We start from the raw sequence: 25178 nt of genomic DNA, 5'->3' as shown, positions 1-25178 counted from the left end.
TATGGAAAGTATACTATTGTAAAGGAAGTCAAGTACTGACAAACTAACTACTACTTCGGAAAACTGCACAGCAGTATAAAATACTGATATCCTATATTTGTATTCCTGTTTGTAAGAATATATTAAAATATTCTTTACAGCAATAATTTTTAATAACTCAGAATTAAAACAAGAAACAGCATTGGAAATTGAAGGCAGAAATGCAAGTAATATTGAGAATGAACTGTTCAAAATGATTAATGTGAAAAAATAAACCAAGCATTCATTACAAGTTAATCCACACTTTTTTTAGAAGCCAGAGATTTCTCTAGTACTGTATGAAGCCTTTAGAATTACAGTATACTCCTCACCTAAGGGCTGAGGTATATTTTGCCCATCCGTTCTTGAGGAAAAAACAGAATTACGTACTGGTAAAATATTTGATGGGTAACATATGCATAAACAGCTTGTAAAACCTGTGGAATGAATATTCTTGGTTGTTTCAGGCTGATAGTTCTTTTTCTGAAGACAGGCATAAGTGGCCAGAGATTGCAAAATAAATTTCTGTATGTGTCAGGTCAGGTTTCCTGGCTATAGGCATAACCTCTATGAAAAGTCCAATATATTATCAAAACTAATATAATGATGTCCGTGTCATTCTTTTTTGAACTACTGAAATTAGAAGTGTTTTAGCAGCTGAAGATTCCACTGAATTGCAGGAAACTTCTCCTCCTATCCTCTTCAAAGGGAAAGGCAGCTTTGTGAGAATAGTTAACTGATCCCAAGATCCAGGCATTATAGAAAATGGCTATATAAAACATTCCTTAATGATCTAGCTACATGGCACTAGAGAATGAGGCTTAGCTTTTTTTTTTTTTTAATAGAACTGCTTATTGATAAAGATAATTATTTTCTGGATTAAATTTATATGCCAACGTAGCCTTGATCAAGTATACTTAAACTATTTAATTACATATTACAAATATATAGCTATCTTTCCAATACTTTCTTCTTTAAAATGGAAACACTGTATTATTTTTAAATAAACTTGGTTTCTTAAATTTGTGGCACCAAGCTCAATAAACTAGCTGTATTAAGTATTAAAGCTTCTGAATTACACTAACAAAGTAAAGGCATTTTGTAAATAGAGAAAACATTCAACAAACCTCATTATGGAAGACTATGGAAAATATGGAGTTATGAAATAAACGTTTAAGATACACTTTAGGCAATGAATTAGTTCTCATCTTATGAAGATGGCATATCAATATCGCTACCCTAAACACATTTGCTAGGACAGAAATTCCAATGGAATTTAAAGTGTGCTCAGAATGAGTCCTGAACCCTTTAAAATAGCCTTGAAACCATACAGTACATCCACAGACTTGTTAATGTAATAGAATGCATCTTAACACCATAAAACTTAAGCCCTTTGTTAAATGTATTAATCGAAACATTACGAATCCTGTATAGCTAATTACAGCAAACAATTATGATTTTTTCAAGATTACCTTTTATTAATACCAAACAATGAAAAAGGGAAGAAAATGTATCATTCCAAAAGTCTAGCCTAGGTATACTTTAAAGTCTGAAATAAAATTGAATTTTGTTCCACTGAACTGCTGATAGTAGCAGTTTGTGTTGAATATCAAGAGAAGGTACTTTTAGAAGAAAACTATTCTATCTCAGGATTTACTTGATGGGAGTTTGCTGCATTAAATTAGAAGTTTTGATCCTAACTTCAAATACTTGTGGATTATGCTCCTATTCATTTGCATTAACACTAAAATCACACTTCCTAATCTTAACAAGAAGTTACATTAAATAGCACTGAATCAGCTTATATGAACACAGCAATCCATAGAATGAACAGACTGATTGAAACATATGCTGCTAAATTTTGACTAGTGTTCAATGTTACACCTGAATTTCCAAAGAGACAAAATTATACAAAGAAGACTTCTTGCCTGGATGAGCATGTCTCTTGAACTCAATAAAAAGAAATGGATACAGTTAGTCAGGGAAACCCCAAAAGAAGAAACTACAAACGATAAAAAGTCCCCTGACCAGCAAGTTCCATTTTTAAGGCAGTTTTTGTTCATTCTAACCAGATCATATTATAAAAAAATAAATGCACCTTCAAAACATTATGTACATAATGACAAATTTATCCAGAAATCATATTTAGTAAATTAATAAAGTGTCACAAATTATCATAAAGAGGTTACTTCAGGTGCTTGAATGTGCAATTAGAATTATTCTTCGTCTTTAAAGTACAGGCTTCAAGACTGAGCGCAACGACCGTCCTTCTTTTGTTAGTTCTCTTGTAACACACATACACGGCAGTGGCACGGCTTCCTCCCGTTTCTCTATGGCATTGAAACTGCATTTTTTCAAATGATCAGCCATGCTTACAATGTCAGCAAATTTCCATTCATTTACAGTACAAAAAGCTGTGCTGAATCGCCATACCTAAAAAATAAATTTCTCTTAGCATCATGATGTATATATTAGATCTTACTCACATGTAGAACTGGCATTTAATAGCACAAATGTTAAGCACACAGTAGATTTTTTAAAAGAATCTCCAGCCTGCATTGTTTACTACAAACATCTTTTCCTATCAATGATAATGTACAAAAGTGTGCTACAAATTTAAGTATGAGCATTAAAAAAAACCCTACAAACTGATATAGAGATGTGATGAAATACATTTTAAGTATATTCATTTAGAAAATGATACAGACATTAGCTGACAAAGCTTTGAAAAAGTGACCTATCTTCCCAAATTTCAATTTGATTCCAGGGTTTTGCCTTTTTTAGGGCATACATTTTTGGTTGCTTTTATTCTCTTGATTAACTTAAGTCATAATTAGCTTATCTGGTACTGAAAATCTGGATAGGGATAACAGCTACTGAATATTTTAGGGTAGATACCTGTATGCCCATCCCATGAAAGCTGAACTGAATTATTTCTTATATTTACTATTAATTATATTTTATATAGTTATACTGTTGTCCTAGTTGTTTCTATCTTACTGCTCCTGTACTCTAGACACCTGCCTTGCACATGGCACCTGAGACAGGAGTGTTGGGAGGACTCAACCTTTATACAAAGATAATTCCAATTCAAAAAAGAGGTAAAGCAAGTTCTCACAATATACAATTAAATATACAAACCTTTTCCTTTATTTGCCACGAAAAACTTCCATCTGGATATATCCTCTTTTCCCACAACAGGATGACCATTCCACGTGCCTGAAGTAAGCTTCCGCATACATCCCTCATTAACCGTGACACTTGTGAAAGCTGACATAAACTAAAGGCATCTAGAAATCCTGCAACGTGCTGTAGAACCTCAAAAGGAAGATTACTCAGATTGTCACCATGCAGCCCTAAGCAGCATCTCTTATCAGGCTCTGACAACACTGTAGATATAGAAGGCTGAACCCCAAAGGACCGAAGATGCCGATCATGAATAATCTTTGCTCCTTGTGTTGAAGGACAGAATCTGCGCTGAGAATATGTACATCCATAATACGCCAAAGGACATCGCTGCTCCATCCAGCCATTTAGGCCAGCATGAATATCACCATGTACATTCTTAAAATGTGAAGAAAATTCATTTCGTCTAAACAATTGTCCACAAACAAATGTAAACATTGAACGCTTTGTTTGGTATCTAGCCACACATTCTAGTACCAAGTCTAGCCCAAGAGTCTGAAAAGGGCTTGGATTTGAGAGCTGTGGATTTGCATGATCACATGCAGATGCTGAAGCAATTTCCCCTACCATTGTATTTGTGGCCAGAATTGCAGAAGGGAGAGAAAATGTCTGAGTCCCAAAATCAACATGGTATCCATCAATTATACGACTATCCGATATTCCCCTACCACCAGGAGAGTCTCCAAGGCAAAACAGTAATGCTGCTGTGATTAAGTCTATTCCCTGAAGTCCCATAGGATCCTCTGTTATTTCCAGATCTGATGTATCTACTGCTTTGTCTTCCTTTGATGCAGATAAGCAGTAATTTGCTAAGTAATTGTAGGTATGGTGAGGAATTAAAGAAAATACATCAATATTTTTGAGTTTTTCTTGTTCTATTTCTCTCTGTAATAGCTCTTCATTACAGTCATGTGACATATATATATGATTAATGGTGCCATTAGACAAACTGTACAGAGGTATTTCATCTTTAACTTGTGCTGCTACAGGAACTGAGTTGCAAACATTTGGTGCTTTATCACAGGGGGATGCACTGTAAATACTATTTGCTACATTAAACTGGCTGGAATTACATATATTTAGTTCTTCATTCTGTTGCAGTTTCTCTGTGCTTGTATCATCTACATAAAAGCCATTACATAAAGAAGTATTATCAAGACTCATATTCAGTTTGTAGTGTTTTGTAGCATCATAACAAATGTCACTTGATCCATTTTGCTCTAATTGCCCATTTTGATTCAAAATACCTAACTTAATGCCACCAACTGCTCCCATACTATTTTCCTCTAGGGAGTCATGCTCTACCATGGTTTGCATGCTGCTATTACAAATTTGTTCTTTTACATGAAAATCTGCATTTGTTTTACATGGTAAGATACTGAGTTTTGAACTTAACATGCTGGTAGCAGTGTTTAGAATATCTAGAGCTGTAGCTAAGCTTTTGGTTGTTTCCACAGTGGCTTGATAAAGTGCACCAAATGACTCTTCATCTACAGGCAATAACCCATTTGAAACTGTAGCATCTGGGGCACTTGTAACAGAAGATTGTTCTCTGGGTTTTAACACTGGGTCAGGACTTTTTGATGTCATAGTTGCAACTTTGAGAGATTCAAGAAGCATCCGCTGATCTTGAAGGGCAAGAGCCATATCTAGCTGTTCAATTTCATCAACATCTTTACTTAGATTCTCATAAGATTTTCGATCTGCATAACTGACTGGCCATCTATTCCATTCCATAGTGCAGCATACAACACTTGCAGGACAAGTTTCTAGGTGTTCAGCAATTTTGTTTCGGGTTATGGTAAATGGACAGCCAAAGCCACTGTTGAGACAAGGCACTCGTTCAAGTGGACATAAAAGACGATGCTCTTCAGCTTTACATAAATGAAATACTGCTCCACAAACCAAAGGGCAACCAGTTAAATCACAGGAAATGCCAGCTTCTGATCTGATCATACAACGCCGACTAATACAGTTCACACAATGTAAATGCTGAAGTTCTTCCATGGTGGCAAGTTCAGTTCTAGATGCAGAAAAGAAGACAAACCAGAGAAGTTATCAAGGCTTTTGGTTTTAAGTTAATAGCAAAATGGAACAAAGTACTTCTGTAAGGAAGTAAAAGAAGAGCTAACATGTTCAAAATTAGAAGAAAATTTTGAATACATCTTCTTGCTTTTATAAATTAAAAACCATACTTTTATCCCCCATCCCAAAGAAATTTAGGACTATATGCAGAAATTAAATTATGCAATGCAATGAAAACAACATTACATGAAATAACAAAACAGTACAGCCAAAAGAGAGGAAAGGCAGAGTACAACTTTGGTGCCAGATGTACTCATCTGGGAAAGTAAGCAAGTTGGAGTTTACAATAGAGAATGTCCTTTAAATTGTCAAAATTAATAGTTTTTACTATAGTCCTAAATGCTCATTTCTTTATACATATTAAGCTGGAAAACCTATATAGAGAAATTTATAGCACTGTAGGACAACAGCTATGGTAGTAAAAAAAAACCTCCCAGGACACTCTACAGCATACCTCAAACTGCCTATTTTGGAAAAATGGGACTTCACCTCCGCATTTCAGCAAGGGATGAACTCCCATACATTTTAAAAGTTTCAGGCAATTTCAGAAAGGCTCAACAAATGCAATGGGTTTCTAGCAAAAATTATAACATTCAATTGATCAGATACATACTTTTAATCTGTCTCACATGTAACCTTCATCTGCATAACCAACCCGTTTTCATCTCCCTTTCCCCTGCCTCACTCCAATTAAATTCCTACATCAGTCTAGCCACTCTGTGGATCTGATGAAGTGAGCAGTAAAATGTATTAGTCAGAAAAGCTGCTTTCAGACTTCTTCCAATTTATAGCAATAATATAAAAACTTTATAACTATTTAGAATCACATTGTGAAAATTTTTCATGTCCTGTGGTAAAATACAGAGATCTATTGGGCTTATAACTTACTAAGAATTCAACATGGATAATACACTATTGAATAATACATTAATATATTAAACTTTTCAGGTTTGTTGTTTTGTTTTGTTTTTGGGGCCTTTGAGTCAGTGTTGACTCCTGGCAACAAGTCCATGCAGTTTTCTCAGCAAGATTTTTGGAAGTGGTTTGTCACTGCCTTCTTCCTAGGGCTGACAGAGTGACTGGCCCCAAGTCACCCAGCTGGCTTCATCCCTAAAAACTAAAACTAAAACCCACTGTCTCCTGGTTTCTAGTCAGGTACATTTAACTACTACCCCATTAATTACTACAGCAAAGTGGTTCTCTTCAGCTTTAATACAATTTCTATAAATCTATCACAGCACAGAAGCAGAATATAGCCTACAACATAATTTTTGAATTAAGTTGTATTTGATTTTTTTTTAAACAGTCCTACAGATAATTGCAAAATAGTTGTTTTTATTTTTAAATTGACATTGTATTTTATCTAATTTCAAAGAAATTACCAACTTGGACGCCAATCTTATCTCAAAATCAAATTAATACATTTCTGAACTTACTTTTCTTCAGATGAGCTCAAAGCTGGCACAGGAGAAAGACCAACCCCTGCTGACACTGTAAACATAATGATAAAGTTATTTTTCCTGTGGTACTTATCACCAAAGAGATTTTGATCAATCACCAACTAACTTCAAACACATACGTTTTCTGTTCTATATTTACACAGACATTATAGTTACAATTCAAAAGTATACTAGTACGTATGCTTTGACCATGTTCAACGGTAGTTCTGTACTGACTGGATATTATTACTACAGTGAATCTAGTTCTTGGGAGAAAGTTAAGGTTAAAAGATTTTATTGTGTTGCTAAATTACATCCCACATATTTGGAACTTGTCCATTTAATGAAGAGTTCTGGATATACTGTGCCTGGACAATTGCAAAAAAAAAAAGTGATTTATATTCCTGAAAAGACATTTGTATATCAGATTCTAAAAGATTGTATATCAGATTCTAAAAGATTCTAAATCTTAAGAAAATCTGTTAACTCTTAGCCTTTTAATTGTCTCTTTAGCGATCAAAAGGATAAACTGAACAATGTGATTCTATGTGGTAAACATTTTTTGTTTAAAAATTGAGATTTTTTTTTATATAGATGCAATCATTATAACCATTCTGTCAAAATGTATATCAACCTACTTTTTTGATTTTCTCTTTGTATTCATGTTAGACTGTTAATTTATTTGCATTTTTATATTTAATTTTGTTTGAACTAGATTGGGGTTTTTTACTATCACTTATACTTTAAAAAAAAAATAACATTACTGAAAATGATTGTTATAGCAAATAACGTTTTTGAGAAAACAAAAAAAATTGGCAAGTGGTGGTTCCTGCCACATGCAGCCTGCAGATCATACCATTGGATTTTAATGGCAAAATATGATGAAAAAAAAAATCAGTGGCATGATTTGGGGCCTTTACTCCAAAGCATGAAGAAGAGATGCAGGGCTTAATACACTTATTTTTCTCTCAGAACTGTTCCCCCAAACCCTAAAAACTGATGCCATATAACTACAACATGATGTGATTATATTGAGATCACAATAAATATGCAAAGCTGAAAAAAATTGGCCTCCAGATTCCTGAAATTAAACTGTCATGCAAATATTGAAGATTCAGAGTTGGCAAATCACCCCTTTTGGTAAGTCTCAACAAATAGGCCTTTGTCCTAGTTCTGTGTTATCAATGTCCTTCACATGAGAAGATGTCAGCATTGTATCTTCCACTGTATCTAACTTGACTCAGTCCAGTTAGGATTTAAGAGCCAAGTAGTTATATAAATAATCATTCCATGGGACTGGAATAATGGAAGCTTGCCCAGAACAATGGCTGGTGAACATTGTGTCTCTGAGCTGTGAACAGTTTAAAATTTTAGCAACTCCAGTAAGTTCTCCTACACTGGCCTGGTTCATGATGCTGAGGCATAAGGTTGTTAGTTTCTTGGCCCAGCAGGATATGTTAATCCTTGTATTATGGCTTCACATGTTTGAATAAGGCCACTAGTTCAATTAAACAAACCATCATTTAAAAATCCTAACTTAGGGTTGTGTAAATGCTATCATTTCTTTACCACAGACACCAAAAGTAGGCTAATCTAAAGCAGTATTTTTTCATTATATTTTCTTATTTATGATTTGCTTAACAATTTTTCATCCCATTTCTAGTTTCTTGTTCCTACTGAAACCACATGAAGGGACTGACAGTTTAAAAAGTCATATGGACTACTGACTTGATTACTTTCTGAGATAGGAAAGGATTAGAAGAGTGTGTTTGAAGGCTTCCTCCCTTACCAAAAGTGTTGTGCTTATTTACATATAAAGAGGCCTTTGTGGTCATGCAAGTAGAAAATAACAGTTGTAGTTTTCCACTGCCATATAATTATATCATATACTCTGCTCAGAGTTGTAGAGTTGGACAGCCTTATAAATTTGTAAAATAAAATAAATACTAAAATATACTTACTGATAAATCAGTTTAAGCTTCCTGATTATACAACAAAATCTAGAGTATGGACAAAATGTTCAAGTACAATTTTTTTTAGCTCCTTCTAGTGTCTGATTAACAAATGCCTATTAACATTCAAAACCGAGTCTGGTAGGACCTTTTCACACTAACAAATTTTATTAAAAGGCATAAGCTTTTGTAAGCTGCAGCTCATTTCATGAGATGCAGTTGCCTGAAAGTTTATGCCTTTTAATAAAATTTGTTAGTCAGAATAGGCGCTGCTAGACTACTTCTGATTTTTTGGCTCCCATAAGCTAACATGGCTCTCCTCCTACAGCATTAGTATTCAAGTTTCAAAGATTTGAATAGCCTTATCAGAAAAGAAAAAAGGTTTGTCAAGTTTTGCAATGAGAAGCACCTGGTGCAATATGCTTCCATAAAGGCACTAGAGACAGATCATTTAAATGAGTGTGAATCTGTCCTACACTACTTCCTAAAGTGAAAAGGGGGCATTTTCATGTTAAGTACATCAAATAAGTAAAAATTTAAATGTCATGGGCAAGGCCCACCAACAAAAATTTATCACATTAGGAGCTATATGCATTGCATATACTGTGCAATACCAATTTTCAGGTAGGAATGTTTGCAACACCAGGGAAAAAATTATAAATTAAGCTTTAATTAAGCCACTGAAATGGTGAACTCGTACGGCAAGACCTAGAGAGACATGAGCTATTTAAAAAAAAAAATCCCTGTATTAATGGTACCAGATGGAAACTGTGATCATGTCGCTGCATACTCCTTAAATTCATAAATCCCATTTGGAAGGCTATTATGCTGCTATACTATATGGTGTCATGTACAAATGCAAATAGGCTGAATATGTGATCATGAATAGCAACGATAGCTGGATAAAATTCTGTCTGAATTATTACGTTAGTATCCCCTCCTTTCCCTTCCAGCTTAGGCCTACATATATGGAGCTATTTTATTTTTGTTCTCCTTTGAGATTACACTATGATTTTTTAAACGAATGCTTTAATATACAAAGAAATAAAAAGGAAAGAACCAACCCCCCCACAAAAGGAAATAAAAACATTATGTATAGAAAAAACATCCACCCCAGCTTTTAAACATGTCATTAAAATCTAACCATTTAATATTAATCAGTGTTTTCATTATACCATATAAATAGATTTATGAATATTAGATTGAACAGGCTAATCTATATACTACTAAAACTAAACTCTGGTGTCTGTTTATAATCTTTTAGGCGAAACAGTGCATCATAGGGCAACAATTTTTGTACCAAGGTACCTCAAATGGGCTAACTTACAGAATGCATCCAAAATCTGGGACTCATGACTCCCGTGGAATTGAAATTTGGTAAATTTTATAAAACATTCTATGACATAAATATTATCATAAAACATTTTATGACATAATACAAAATGTCATAAAACATTTCCTGTGGTCAACTCCTGATGTTTGACTGTGCTATACAGTTCAGTATGAACGACATGGGCTATTTTCAAAGCAGATACAGTTGTAATCGAAATTATTCAACCCCCATTGCAAATCAGGTTGATTGTCAAAATTTACAGACTTTCAGCTGTTTGCAATGAACAAATCAAAAGCAATTGAAACAGCGAGCTATTTCAATTGCTTTTGATTTGTTCATTGCAAACAGCTGAAAGTCTGTAAATTTTGACAATCAACCTGATTTGCAATGGGGGTTGAATAATTTCGATTACAACTGTACATCTCCAAATATCTCCCTGAATTTTTAAGAACTTTTCCAGTGAAGGCAGTACATTAGAAGCTCTGCCACTGTTGAAGGTATTGAGAAATCTGGTTAGGAAATATCTCTGAAACGAATGGGTCACGGGTTGTCTAGTGTTTAACTTATGACTCTTCACCCTCTTCTAACATAGTGAGGTTGACAGCCATTTTTAAATATTCTTTGGGATGTCAAGTAAACATGAAAGAAAATCTTCTGTTAAATTATTCTCATCTTAAGATCGTAAGAAACAAATTTAATATACTTTAAGACTCACTCATTTGTTTATCTGGGGTATTCCAACTCATTCAGAGTTCTTACAGATATCTATCTTACCAATAATCTTCCACTGTCTATTTTAAAAACTATTTTAGCAATAATCTTCCATTGTTTATTTGTTTAAACATAATTCAATTTTACAAAGTGGTCCAGATGCATCAGCAGCATCTAAAATGCTAATACTGAATCACTGTCAGTACTGGAAAGTGTGATTCTATGTCTATATAATAAGTGGCTTGCTTAAATTTATCCAATGAACTTTATGTCTTTTTCCATCAAGGTCCAATATGCTACATACTAGAAATATGTAGTGATCCAGATTCAAAGAGAAAAAAGTTAGAGTGGGTGGAGAATATTCACATTGCATGTGTTGGCAACTCCTCAACAAAACTAATTTCTTAATTAAAAACTGATTAATACTGAAATAACTAAGTAACTAGTACAAACAAAAATGTAAGGAACCAAATAATATCTTAAGATTATGATAAATCAAAAGAAGCTGAATTACTTATTGGTTTGTTGTATGATATGTCTTAGGCTTAGATGCTATCACCCATACTTCTTATTCTGCAGCAACTCTAACTTAAGTAAGACAAATCAAATTTGGAGAGTAAGGGTAAGCCATAATTATAAACTATGGTTTAGAATTCTTGCTTAAACAACATAAATCATAGCTGGTTTCAAGAAACATCATAACTGCAGATTCAGCAATAACCCAATACTTTCCAGTGAAAAGAAATGTATGCTTTATGGGGAGGGAAGTTTGAACACACTTGAACACTGACGTTAAGTATGAATTAAACTACCAAGAATTGGACACTGCTTTCTGGCATCCTGCATAAAAGCCTAATATAACAGTACATGTGGTTAATTTATAAATCCTATAATACAATATTATAATACTGTATTACAATATAATACAGTAGAAAATTGACATGAGAGCCAGTTTGGTGTAATGGTTAACACACCAGGCTAGAAACTGGGTGACTGTGAAACTGTGAGTTCTAGTTCTGCCTTAGGTACAAAGCCAGCTGGGCGACCCTGGACCAGTCTCTCTCTCTGAGCCCTGGGAAGGAGGCAATGAGAAACCGCTTCCAAAATCTTGCCAAGAAAACTACAGGGACTTGTCCGGGCAGTCGCCAGGAGTCAACACTGACTTGAAGGCACATAAAGAAAAAGAAACAATTGACTTACCAGATTACAACCTTTCAAGAATCAATACAGCAGTGGAACTTGTTTGTATAGTTTCCATTCCTATTATATTTAGATGGCAACACAGCTAAAACACTACAAAGATACAGAATCATAAGTACACATACTGAAGTAGAACCATAAAGCAAAAGTCTAGAATGTCAGAAAATGAAAAAAACATTTCCCTCTTAATTTGTTAAACTGCAATCAAGTGAACAACACAAATATATGATTGAAACTGTATCCTAAGACAGTAACATCTATAATGAAATTCCTCCCCCACTTAAAGTTCAGTGCTATTCAGTTCTTCTCCTCTACTTTCCACCTGTTTCTAATCCCCTTGCTGTATTACCTTATTGCCAGAATAGATTTTCAGTTGTTGGGGTTTTTTTCCTCCTGCAACAAAAAACAAGTTAATTAAGGTTAGTAAAATGTTGCCTCTTTTTTAATACAGTTTCACTCTTTGGATTAAAATACACTGGGTTGATCAGAAAAAAAAAGCGCATAGCTACAATCATCTGAATACTAATTTCAACTTTAAAACAAAAGAAGCCATCTGTTTACAAGGCAATTTTCTCTTGATAAAATAGAAATAGACTAGACAATGAAAGATACATGGGCTATACCCAGCTCAGATCTGTCTGTCCATGCAACAGAAACCTACCATATAAACAACTGCAAATTTATTCACAGATGATCCATTCTCTTCTTTAACACATATTGCTGGGCATACCCAATCTGTTTTCTGGGAGTAGAACAGATTGGCAATAAGCTGGCAAGTTTTGAGCTGGCAATGGCTGACTTTCTCAGCAAGGGTAGAGACCCAGAAATGGATGGAATCTAAGGAATTCCTAAATGCTACAAGGGATTTTCCAGTCTCAATGGCAGTCATTCAATTGAGGCCCTGATCAGTACAACCTGGTATACAAACTGATAGCTGACAGAGCACAAATGCTGCGCATCTTGCAGTGAATTAAATCAGGCATAGGCCAGAGTGCACAATCAAACCTACAGCATTCTACAGCAGTGGTGGTGGGTGGTAAAAAAAGGCTCACTTCTCCACCATCACTGCAGGGCTTCAGGGGTAGTGGGGTGGTGGTATGCGACCTGCTCAAGACTAGCCATGAGGAAGTCTCATTTGATTACTTAGTGACATATTGTGATAGCTTTGGAATGTGTTTTGAGAATGAAGTCACTCATACCAGCTCTTAAGACACAGTTCTTGTGGATACTATTGACTGGGGGGGGGGGTGCCATTTGATCAGAATGTATGGAATCAGTTTCAGTTATTTTGACTAGAAGTACACAAGACACCTCTGGAGGTTAGGCCAACTACCTGTATCCTAGACCCTAAAATCCAGCATGGACAGTCTGGGTGGGTTCATGGAGAGTCAGTAACCCTTTATGGGAAAGAGTTATGCCCACTGCAATGTAAGAGGCGGTATTTCTCTGGACTTTGATATTTTGGGCAACAAATGGCCAGTTGCAAATATTCCTTTCCTGGGGAAAATGCTGTCCAATTACAAGCATGGTGGAAAGAAACCAACTACATAAATTATTTCAGTTTGATTTCAGACCTGCATATAGCACAGAACCCCTGGTTGCCTTGAATGATGACCATGAGAGAGAAATGCTACTGAATCTTCTGAAACTCTCAGCAAGCAGCCTACAGAGCCAATAACCATGCAATATTGCTAAAGCGGTTCAGTGAGTTGGAAATTGGAGTTCTGCAATACAATGGTTCCATTCCAAAGAGTGGTGCTGGGAGACAGCTGTTCAGTCCCATGACATTTTAGTTATGGGGCTCTACAACTGGATTCTGCCCCCCTTCCCCCATTTAATATCTACATGAAGTTCTGGGGGATGTTTATCTGAAGAATGTAATGTCATCAGCATAGCTTTATTTCTCCTTTTGACCTGAATCAGGGAAGACTGTACAGGTACTTGAGACTGTGATGAATAAGCACCAACAACCTAAAGCCAAAGTCAGATAACACAGAGGTGCAGCAGAAAGAGGAATCTTAAGCCTGGGAAATTAGCCTGTAATCAACCAGACAGCATTCCTTCTGAAGGTACTGATATCTTGGCTGGTGCATCAGATACAACCCTGTCTGGACCAAAACCAACTAGTTTCAGCAATCCTGCCCTAATAATGCTTCTATTGGATTACTGCAATCCATTCCATGTAGGGCAATCCTTGAAGACTATCTAGAAGCTGTATCTGATCCAGAACAAAGTTGCCTATATGTAATGTGGGGTAGCTATATGGAACCATAAAGCACTCTTCCTGTAAACACTGCACTGGTTGTCCTTGAGCCACCAGACCCCATTTATGTTGTTCAACATTAGTCTATAAAGCCCTAGGCGGCTTATGACCAGATATGCCTCAAATAACGCCTTCTGAATGATGTGTTCAGATCAGGCTTGAAAAGCTCTGCTCATGATCCCACTGGTTGGTTTGGCTCATTGAGAGGCCAGGAGTTGGGCCTTCCCAGCACTAGTGTCCCAATTACAGAATTGTCATCCAAGAGAAGTTCACTATCCTTTTCCAAGGAACAACTGAAACTGCTGTTCACCTAGAAATGTACAGGACAAATAGTGCCTGCCTGTTGTTGTTGCTATTTTGCTGATGCATGATTTTTAAAATAAACATTCTTTCTAACTGTAATCTATCATCGATAATTGTTGGTGTTACTATCCTGGTTTTATTTAAATCTATTCCTACCCCTCCCCCTACAATTTCATGTGTAATTTGCTCTGGTTACTCTGGAAAGGAGGACAGTATAAAATTAAATCCTATGTCAGTCTCAAGCTATAGAATGCACGCCCTCAGGAATTTTATCTGGCTCCTGACTATCTCGGCCTGTAGAAGAACTGGTGAAAAACATATTTTTGTCAAATCTTTATCAACTTTAGCATTAATTTTATTTTTTTTCATTTTCTAATCTTTATTTTAACAATGTTAACAACTTAAGAGTATTTGAATAGGAAAGTAGGATATAAATCAAATGAAGAACTAAATAATGAAACCCCATATTCTAATTAACATTATAAAAATATCAGCACTTGATAAACACTTGTATTCAAGAACTGGAAGCAAAAGAACAAAAGTCCAATCAAAGAGCACTTAATGATACGGCAGTTTAGAGCAGAAAATAGATGAAGGGAAAACAGTTATATCCCTCTTCTAAAAATCACCCTTCCCTTCTCAAGCTCTTTTCTCCAGTAGGTTTCCAGATGCATATTAGTAAAAAAATAATAGATCTGATATGTATTTCCCCCATATATTTCTTGTATATTGGGATCCCACTCCAACTGAAGCTAAAGCAGATCTTATTAAAAAATACTCATATATGGGATTTGTAGTTTTGTAGTAATTTTGTAGTTAATGATGTTGTAACTAATGTTGATGTGATGTTGCACACTTCTGTAGAACACTGTATCAACTGGGTGTTCAGTAACATGGATTACAACACGTAATATTGGCAATGAATGCAGAGTTTGGTAAGTACTTTACAACCTTTCGTGGTTTACTATTTAATTCTTCATAATCTTAATATTAAACCAGTTCTTACAGTCAAATATGACAGCCTTGCTATCCCACAAAACTGCACAAAACTACAAAGTCCCATAACATTCAATTATCACATAATTGAAATATATAAGTGGACCTTCTTATTCATCACAGTTACATTCCAGCATATAACCATAGTTAATAAAACCACAGGTGAGGCACCAGGCCTATGAGAACTGGGAGTTAGACCTGGAAAATGACCAAAAAAATAAGGAAAAATATAAGGAAAAAGTTGAAATAAGGATAGTCCGTAAAAATTACTGAATCAAAATACGGAAGGAGGCGAGTACTCCTTCACTTCCTCCTGCTCAGAGCTGTCAGTGTTGCTTCCTGATGACTCTTAGTTGTGGTGGGCGTGACTATATTTCAAAGTAGCAGATAATTATGCTTTGCCAGGCCTTGCTTTGCAGAACCTGTCCTTACAGAGTTGAAAAGCAACTTCCAGCTGCCTATTGTAATTGATGCTGTCTTCCATTAATGGGTCAAATTAAAACACTTTATCCTCCATGGCACTTCCCAGCTACAGGATTTTACCTTTTCTCTCAGAGGCAATGCTCTGCATGAACATTTGCCACTTCTCTCAGCAGAGTTCTCTGCTGTACACTTGTTCATTTTCACTATGGAAGAAGTAATATGCAAGAAGAGAACAACCATATAAGGTAAAAACATTGTAGATCACTGGGAACCTGTGGGAATAGAGGCCAGATGTGTACCTTTCTGCACATGTACACAACGGTGGAGATCAGAACTGTGTGCCAAAACTGCAGATAGGCAAAACCAGATGAGTTCTGTCATATTATCAATGGTAAACGTGTGAATACATAACATAGCCATATGTCCTAACTTAAAGCGAAGTACCATGCTGAGACAGTGAGTAGATCTCTAGTGTTTATTGAAGGCTCTAGTAGTAAGAAATCCTGCCAAACAGAAAGAGCGTGGGAAACCCACACAGATAAACCCAAAACTCAAGGCAGGTCTGCTCTGAGTTTCTCTGAAGGACAGTTCAAAGCCTCTAAACTACACATGTGTTTTCCCACCTGAATAGAGGCCCCTTCCTGCTTACCATCAGTACTCATGGCACCATAGATAATGAGGTCCAGGGGTACAGAATTTTCCTTTTACTGATAATCAAGATGTATCAGTATCCCGTATGTCAAAATGACTAATATGCACAATGAGCATTTGATCTGAGTTTTCTTTCCTGATTCACCTTTTCTTACTTTATTAGTTTCCAATCAAAACTGTATTTAAAATAAAAATTTAATAGCAAAAAGAACAAACATGGGAGGAAGGGTATTGCAAATAAAATAAGTCTTCTGTTACTATTTTATAAACAGTAGTGTCTTAAATCGCAACAATGCTATCCTTCAGTTCCTGGAAGTTGTACATGAAATATATCAAGTTCTTTCATCTCAAGTTTCTAAAGCCCATAAATCCAACCTCACATTTTCAGTGTAACTTTGAGAGAACATTTCCATCTACAGAGATATTGTTGAAAGAGTATTCCACATAAACAAATAAGTTTTAATTAAATCTGCCAAAGGGCAACCTTAATGAGGTTAGCCAAAATACTATAGTCATGATATCTAAGAAAAGGAAGGGGGAAAAGCTCAAAATAATGAAATGCTTAAATCCTTCCAATATGTGTAACTTAGTTTATCTGAGGATTTCTAGCATACGCTCTTTACAATTTTGTTACAAGTTTCTCGATGTACTGGTAGTTACACTGTTATCTGCTGCAAGGTCAAATGCAATAAACATTTAAAGTTTTAGCAATGCAATTAGGGGCTTTATTATTATTTTAGGAAACACTTGCTGCTATCTCAGTATTTGTGGATGATCATGGACTAAATCACAGCTGGGTTTTCAATTATCAAAGCTGAAAAATAGTTCAAATGAACTGGACCCAAATCCATGAGCATGATTTTGAAATCTTTCCTTTCACAGGTTGCCAAATAAAGTCAACATTTCTATGATTTGTTCCAGCCAACAATATTACCTTTTAATAAATTCAAACCAATACTTTTATATGAATAACTGTTGATTTGAGGAACAAGCTATATCTTTGTTGGGTAAAACTAGAAAATAAACGTGGGAAATACAGGGAGTGGAATGTGTGCAAATGGACAGACTTGTTATTCAGTACTGTATATTTTATTACACTCTCACCCCACTCCTAGACTGGCTTACAAGAACCAATTACTGCAATGAAAATTTCCAGTCATAACAACAGAATAATAGCCTTTGATATACTGTGCCTTGCTAATGATCAAATCTTGAAGAGCAGCTGCTCATTTCTGATTAGGCAATGTCAGCAAGTAGATTCAGTTCATCAGAGATGTTGAAGTATGTGTGCTTGCCTGTTACCAACCAAGAAACCTAAAAATACACACAGTTCTGGTGAGATGTACACTGCTCTTAGAAGGTTCAGGCCACCTGATGTTATTGTACATACTACAATCAGCTGACTACAGCTGCCAAAGTATGTTTGGAAAGTCTGCTAGCACAAGTAGAATTCCAACTATAACAAACAACCCAATCACCAATGTTTGTATGAACAACAAAGATCATAATAATGACTTGAAATAGAAAGCACTCCAAATGCAATCTACCTCTTTGGTATCCAGTTACTTAGTGCAACAAATTTAAACTTGCTAGTTGAATTTTAATTCCACTTCTGAGAATATTTTATCCATTTTATAAACATCAACTGTCATTTTCTTGCTAACCAGGTTAATTCAGGCTTCACACTGAACTACAGTGTCCTAACAGCAGCTCAAAACTCACACTGTCACCAGTAGGAGCCTCCAAGTAAATTGTAAAGAAAACAATTTACAGCTGATTATTTGATTTACTTTTTCTTGTACTCAGTTCCAAAACTTGATAAATTATTCATAAATACCAGAAGCTCATGAGGCAACTCAATGTCAAATTCAGCCGTAATTGGCATTTGAATTATCAAACCTGACTTAAGTCAAGAATTGCTTGACTCTTGCCCGTATGCTTGTAGCCTCCTTTCTCCAATTTTGTTCCTCCACTTACATAAATGGGAAAAAAAGAGGATACAGCAGTTAGCTATATTGTCTCGGTACATCTAAATCAGGGAACGATGGCGATTAGTTTCTAAGACAATCTGAAGAAGCCAATTTTAATCTAAGGATTCAGATTCTGGTCTGACTGGAAACCTGCCAGGTTCACATGTCACAGTCAGACCTAAAAATCAATGCATAATGCATTACTGCTTAGTCACCACATGGATACACTAGCAAAATATTTCACCAAAAGTATAAATATAGGCTACATAGACTTTATGTGAACAGATGTTAGGTTGTGCAGAAGTGCTTCTACTTACTTTTTGGAACAAAGCTAAGAGATACACAGGAAGCATGGGTAGATCTCTTTTGCCAATGATTTGTATTCTACTAGTGGAGAATTAGGACTGAATAAAACCTGATTACAAAGTTTTTAGAACATTCAAAAATAGGTGAGTCCTGTGATTTCACAGATTTCCTTTAAACTAAGCAATAAGATGAAGAATCTTATTCTCAATGTTGTCTTTTGTAGTGAAATTATGTGTTTCCAGGTATCACTAGATCGGAAAGATTTCTATTTAAGAAATATTCAGCCTTTACATTGTAATTCAGAAGGACAAGCTAGTAGATTATAGGAAGATATTAAGATATAGAAGTGATTGTTATGTTATCCTAAAAAATAATGTAATTGTCTAGTATCTTGGTGTAACTAATTTGCCACTTGTTCATTACCAGCTGCTGTTTTTTCCTCAACATTTCAACAGAAAAATATTATCAGAAACAAAATTTTAAAAAATAAAGCACTACCTGAGAACACTCTAGCACAGGAGACTGAGGCAAACAGCCTAGTTTCACATGTAAGGCACTTGTTCACTTGAGCTCACTGTCTCCAAATTTGCTGCAGACTCTGTGGGGAAAACATTGAAATTATTGAGAGTTCTCTTTAAGAGTTCAGTTCACCAGACAAATATATGAAATTCTATGAAGTCAAGAATACCCATTGGCAAGTTTCAGCCTTTCACTTAATCACAGATTCATATGATAACACTTTAAATATTTGCCTTTCGTTTTGTTAACCTGTTAAATGGTTCTCCTAAATTGACCTATCACATCCATAATGTTTACTCTGAAGGGCTTTAGCTTTGCATAATCTTGTTTCTAGACCCCAACGTTTTGACTGCTTTCATCTTTAAGAAAGAAATATTCAGAGTTAATATATGAACTGAGATAGCAAACTATTACAGGTTACTCTAAACTTTGCCAACTACACATTAGCAAAATACTCAATCTTTTCTGACAGAAGCAACTTTCAGGGTCAATGAAGACATAATATTTTTATAAAAACAATTTGTCAAATATTATCATAAGCAATTAATGTTTAAAAAACAAATTTTAATATATAAATTGTAAATTATGTAAATTGATCCAAATGACATCACCTGAACTACTTCAGAAACAACACTCTTTGCACATTAAATGTGGGCAGTGTCTAAAACAAAAAATTGTCAACTGCATTTGAAGTCCACTAAATTCATGTCTGTTAAATTGAGGGTTTACTTGTACACTTTACAAGAATTTTCTTTAATCTAATAGCAAATCAGTAAAAAAAAAGCTATCTCTGTTTAGGCTCAATATCAAAAACCTGCATCAATCAATACTATATTCTACTTCCATCAAGCAATTATTTCTGATTTGAAGCTCTGGAGGAAATGAAATGTAGACACATTTTTTAAAAAATGCCTAAAATAAAGGTGCTGACTAAACTGATCCTCTGAAAATTAATGTTGGAAATTTAGATAAAGTGCTATAAAAATATCAGTTCTCTAATATGCCATTCCCCAATATCTGAAAAACATAATCAATATATCATAATTATACAGATACCTCCAACATTTCAGTGACTGGACCTGCAAACAATTTATTCTGTACTCAAAGATCCAAATGCTATGGCTGCAAATAGAAAGAATCCATCTGGCTATTGAGACTGGAAATTATCAAATATTCAATTTTAAATTAGACAATATAACTTCATTATAACATAATTAAACATTCTCAAATATCAATTGCTATAAGTTGTAGTACAATATTTGCACACTGAGTTTTCTAAACCAGAGTGTACAAAAAATGCTGCCCAGAAAAACCTGCACTTAGCATCCATTGGTGCTGTATGGAAGGGGAGGAGATACATGCTTAATTTAGGAGCAAGATTCCAGACACATATCCGTCTTCAACCCAACAAAAAGAGCTGTCAGTGCTCTGTTCATACATGAATGTCTTAGACACAATAATTTACCTGTCAGCGTATGCAGGTGTTTTCTGAATCAGAACCAGAATATATTTTTAAATAAGACAAAAACATATTTTAAAATCTTGTAAAACAGCTTCCAGAAACAAAGAGATACAAATTCTTTAAGAAATGTATTTCTAAATTATTTACTTCTAATCAACCACGATCTGCAAGTACAACAAACACTTCTATGCTTCACATCTAGCTACTCACTGACATGTTTTTCAGTGTGGTAATAGCTGCTTAACCAGTAGGCACCAATACACCTCTTCACCGTCCTAGCTAACCTAACAGAAAATACACTGGATGTGGTATCACATTATTAAATGATAGATTCCGGAGAAAAACCCTTAGGTATTATATCATATGGAATGCAACTAACCTTGAAAACAACAGAGCTTTTTTTCAAAAATACAGTTGTGATTTTAAAGATTTTTAATCAGAATTAAGGCAAATGTACACAAACCTACCTAGAAATAAGCACTACTGATCTCAAGGACTACTTCTGAGTAATCATGTACAAGTTTGTATTGATCTTGTTTTGTGTATTTTTAAAAAATCATGCATTTCCCAATATAATCTCAGCAGGTGGCAGCACCTCTGGGCTTGGAAATGCAGCAGGATCTGGAATATCAAGGCTGTAGGCCAGATGGGGAAGTGGAAAAAAAAATCTCAGAAAAAGGCAATGTCAAACTACTTCTGTATTGCTTCGATGAATATTTCATGGACGTGTCCATGAAATCATTAAGAATCACATCTACCTGAAAATAATTGGGGCTTTTTATTTCATCCTATGATTTCTGAAGAACTTTCTGAAAAATTGCTTTATACTGTGGAAGAAAACATGGAAGATCTTAAAGATAAAATAGCAGACAGCATTTATTTCAGCAGAACTATTTAAAAACATGGTTTCTATATATGACCAAAAACACAAAATTGAAAAGGTTAACTATTTTTTAGTTTCGTGGCTCACACAATAGCCCTTAACCTATAAGACTCTACTTCGGATCAAGAACTATTCCAAATTTTATTTTCAAACAACTGTTGACCATTATGACTCAGCTAAAGCGTCAATACATTATTATTGTATGATACATTCATATCTGATCATGAATTGCTAACCAGTCTCCCAATTTCACTAAAATCCAGAGTTAGGCATAATAATAAAATCCACTATATTCTTTCACTGCTAGAGTTTTTGACATGTAAATTTTACAAGGCTTTGTACTGTTCCCTAAGATGCCAACGGGTGAACTGCTTCCTGATAACATGAAAAACACAGTAGTGTTTGTTTTGTGATTTTAGCTAAAATGTTTGCTTTCCAAACTAGCTGCAATTTTGACTGTATTTTGTTTCCAGCATTCAGAATGTCAGATCCACTTACTTTCAATAGAGGAAAAAGCAGCATCTTTTAAAATATTTGCTGCACACACAAGACTACAGTGCTTCATTAAGGGGTTATCCGAGAACCATCCTTTCCATGGCTGTCTGTTCATCCTTACATACAAATTAGAACTGGTATAACACCTTTCTCTCCAGTTAAACATATAAGCAAGGGTGCCTCCTTTTAAGACACAGGCTTTCCCTCACAGGGCAGTTTTCATCTAGAGACTAATACAGAACAGGACTGCATTTCCAGTTACTTTGCTTTCATATTTATTTAGTATTTACTTTTCGTCATAAAAGAAAGCCTCCTAAAGATTGAACACTTTGCCTTGGAGGAAAGCAGAAGGGGTAGGTAAGAAGAACGAACGAACGAACCAGCGATGACTTGCAGCTGTTGTCCCCGCGCAACGCACAAAAGAGCTTTCTTAGAGCAGCCAGGGTTGGGCGTGCCCGAGGTTGTGTGAATCTGCGCACCTTCCCATTATTGATTAACGCGAACTCATCAGCCCGGGATGGAGGAGGAGGAGGAGGAGGCGGCGGCGGCGGCGGCGGCGGCGGCGGCGGCGGCGGCCTCTTCCTCTCCCCAACCCTCTGCCATTGTCTCCGGGGGGATGTGTGTGGAGGGAGGGAGGAGGAGGAGGAGGAGGAGGGCGGGGGGCCGCCAAGGGAAGAAAGGTACCTCGCCGGACAGACAGCGCCTTCGCCCATCCTTTCACACCGGACCCTGCCAACGCAGCGGAGCCCAAAGCCAGGCGAACGGCCTCACCGGCCAGGCAGACGCCTGACTCCCCCGGCCATCTCATAAAGGCACCAGCTGTCAATCAGTGACGGCCACCCCACCTCTCCCCGTCTTCCAGGGGGCTGTGACCAACTGCCCTAGGCAGGCCCGGACCCCGGTCGCCTGGGCAAGTCCCCAGCCCTACGCAACAGCACGAACGGCAGCCCCGCTGTTTGTTGATTTCTCGCCTGGCCCCTCCACCGGCCAGGTTCTCGCGCACCAGGACTCACCGCCCAGCTGGTCTTCCGCCTCCTGCGTGTGAACGAGCCCCAACACAGAACGAGGAGCCGACGCCGCCCCTCCCCCAGACGGTCTCGGGCTCGTTCCGGTGAGGGGCGGGACACAGAACGCCGCGCGCACCGCACCGCGTTCCGGGTGCCGCTCCTTCGCCCCACCCTCCGTTCCACGCCAGCGGATGGGTGGGGCCTCTGAAGACGTCGCGGCCAGTCCCGTTAATGACGCAGAGACGTAGCTCTCTCCCCCCTGCGGAGCAGGACTGGGACTGTCCCAGAGTGGAAAGTGTCCCGTCTCTTATACGGAGCGTCACGTTTGCTCGCGCTGTTGGTAGAACGTGCAATTTTTAGGCTGCTAACTCGCTAATGATACCGGGAACGTGTTGTGCCTCTGTTGGTTGCAGCTGCTTTCCTGGCATAATTCAAGGTGTAAGCCTGAACCTAAGATCCACAGGAAAGTCCCTTGTAGGGGTATGTACACTTTCAAAGTCCTGCCTTAGGCACAAAGCCAGCTGGGTGACCCTGGGCCAGTCACTCTCTCTCAGCCCTAGGAAGAAGGCAATGGCAAGCCACTTTTGAAAAACCTTGCCAAGAACACTGCAGGGACTTGTCCAAGAATAGGACAAGATTGAACGGATTTTTAAAAAAATACAGCTTTACATGTTCTCTGTATGTATGCCAATATACTGCCTTTAAATTGCAAACATGACTTTGCAAATATATATATTGTAAAAGTACTATGGATGTGTAACATTTTAGATTTGATTCTGAAAAAGTGCTTTGGACGGTGCAGAAGCATGAAAATAGCGCCTGTCTGCAACTCTTTAGAGCAGCCACATCTTTTCCCAGGATTATGTGGCAGCTGTAAAGGGGCAGCTCTGCAGTTCCCAGAATGTGTTTGCTTTGAAAAGTGGCAATGTTCACATTCCCTCGTGTTCCAAAGCACATTGTCCAATTTATTTCCATAGCACTGTGTAGCGCTCACAGCTGTGCACACTAGGAGTGTGAAGTAAGCAAAGATGAATTTGCTGCTAGATAAAAGACGACAAACCAGTTGCAGTTAGGTAATTTTTGATTCTCAACTTCATGGTCTTTTGGAGGGCCCTTTTTCAAGTGGTCATAAGTTTTATTTTACTAAGGATAAAATATGATAACCTGCCATCCCACCCCACCCTTTGGGGCTGGGGCTTTTTTCCTCATCTCCTTGAGTGGGGCCCTGGACCTCTGCTCTAAAGTCTTGTCCAAAGAGCACTACTATTGAATGGAACTGCATGGAGTAAGAGTGATCAGATGCTGAAGATTATATGACAGCTGAACATTGCTGCCTTGCCTTTAAATAATCTCAGAGACAGGATAATCCTCTCAAGGTACAACAGACAAAAAGATACAAGAGAATTACATTTGAGAGGGTTTCAACTGAATCTTGGAATCCCCAATATTTATTTATTTATCCAATTTGTCCCTGCCCATCTCCTCCCTTCGGGGGAGCAAGTGAGCAAGAATACTAATAGAAGGAAGCATTGAGGGCTTATCCTGAAGCTTCACATTCAAAGCTTCTAGCATGGTAAACATTATAGAACACTTATTTCTTCATCTGTAGATTAGGTTTGTGGCAATTCCCTGACTTCTTTTAGGACTACCATATCAGGACTGCAAAATCCAGATGACCACCAGGTGGCAGCAAAGAGTTTGTGTCTTCTGTATCTCTGCTATTATTTAGCAATCATCTAGATCAGTGTTTTTCAAACTTGGCAAGTTTAATACTGTGGACTTCAACTCCCAGAATTCCCTAGCCAGCATGCTGGGAATTCTGGGAATTGAAGTCCACACATCTTAAACTCGCCAAGTTTGAAAAACACTGATCTAGAGTTTTGCAACCCAAGTAATGCTGGTAAACCTGCTATATTGGTACCTTCCATCTGCACTGAAATCAACCCCAGTTCCATTGTTTAGTTCCACAGTGTGTG

At 36.8% G+C, this 25178-nt stretch overlaps 1 protein-coding gene across 3 annotated transcripts; it reads right to left on the bottom strand.

Annotated features, from left to right (window-relative positions):
• Nucleotides 1–1112: 1112 nt before the first annotated feature.
• FBXO30 (F-box protein 30) lies at nt 1113–23353 on the bottom strand. 3 transcript variants are annotated; one of them, XM_063309104.1, is made up of 7 exons: nt 23209–23352; nt 19335–19434; nt 12274–12317; nt 11925–12017; nt 6726–6780; nt 3160–5227; nt 1113–2451 (listed from the first exon to the last, which is right to left on the bottom strand). In XM_063309104.1, the coding sequence occupies exons 6-7, from the start codon at nt 5209–5211 to the stop codon at nt 2248–2250; spliced, it is 2256 nt and encodes a 751-aa protein (XP_063165174.1). In that variant the 5' UTR covers nt 5212–5227; nt 6726–6780; nt 11925–12017; nt 12274–12317; nt 19335–19434; nt 23209–23352; the 3' UTR covers nt 1113–2247. The 3 variants fall into 3 exon arrangements, with proteins under 3 accessions (XP_063165174.1, XP_063165182.1, XP_063165166.1); XM_063309112.1 differs by lacking the exon at nt 6726–6780 and having other exon boundaries at nt 23209–23353; XM_063309096.1 differs by lacking the exons at nt 11925–12017; nt 12274–12317; nt 19335–19434; nt 23209–23352 and adding an exon at nt 10008–10204.
• Nucleotides 23354–25178: the final 1825 nt, after the last annotated feature.

This window comes from Candoia aspera, chromosome 1 (assembly GCF_035149785.1).
Source record: "Candoia aspera isolate rCanAsp1 chromosome 1, rCanAsp1.hap2, whole genome shotgun sequence".
In the NCBI taxonomy this organism is placed as follows: domain Eukaryota; kingdom Metazoa; phylum Chordata; class Lepidosauria; order Squamata; family Boidae; genus Candoia; species Candoia aspera.
Note: the sequence above shows the minus strand (reverse complement) of the source record. Positions and strands in the feature narration are given on the sequence as shown.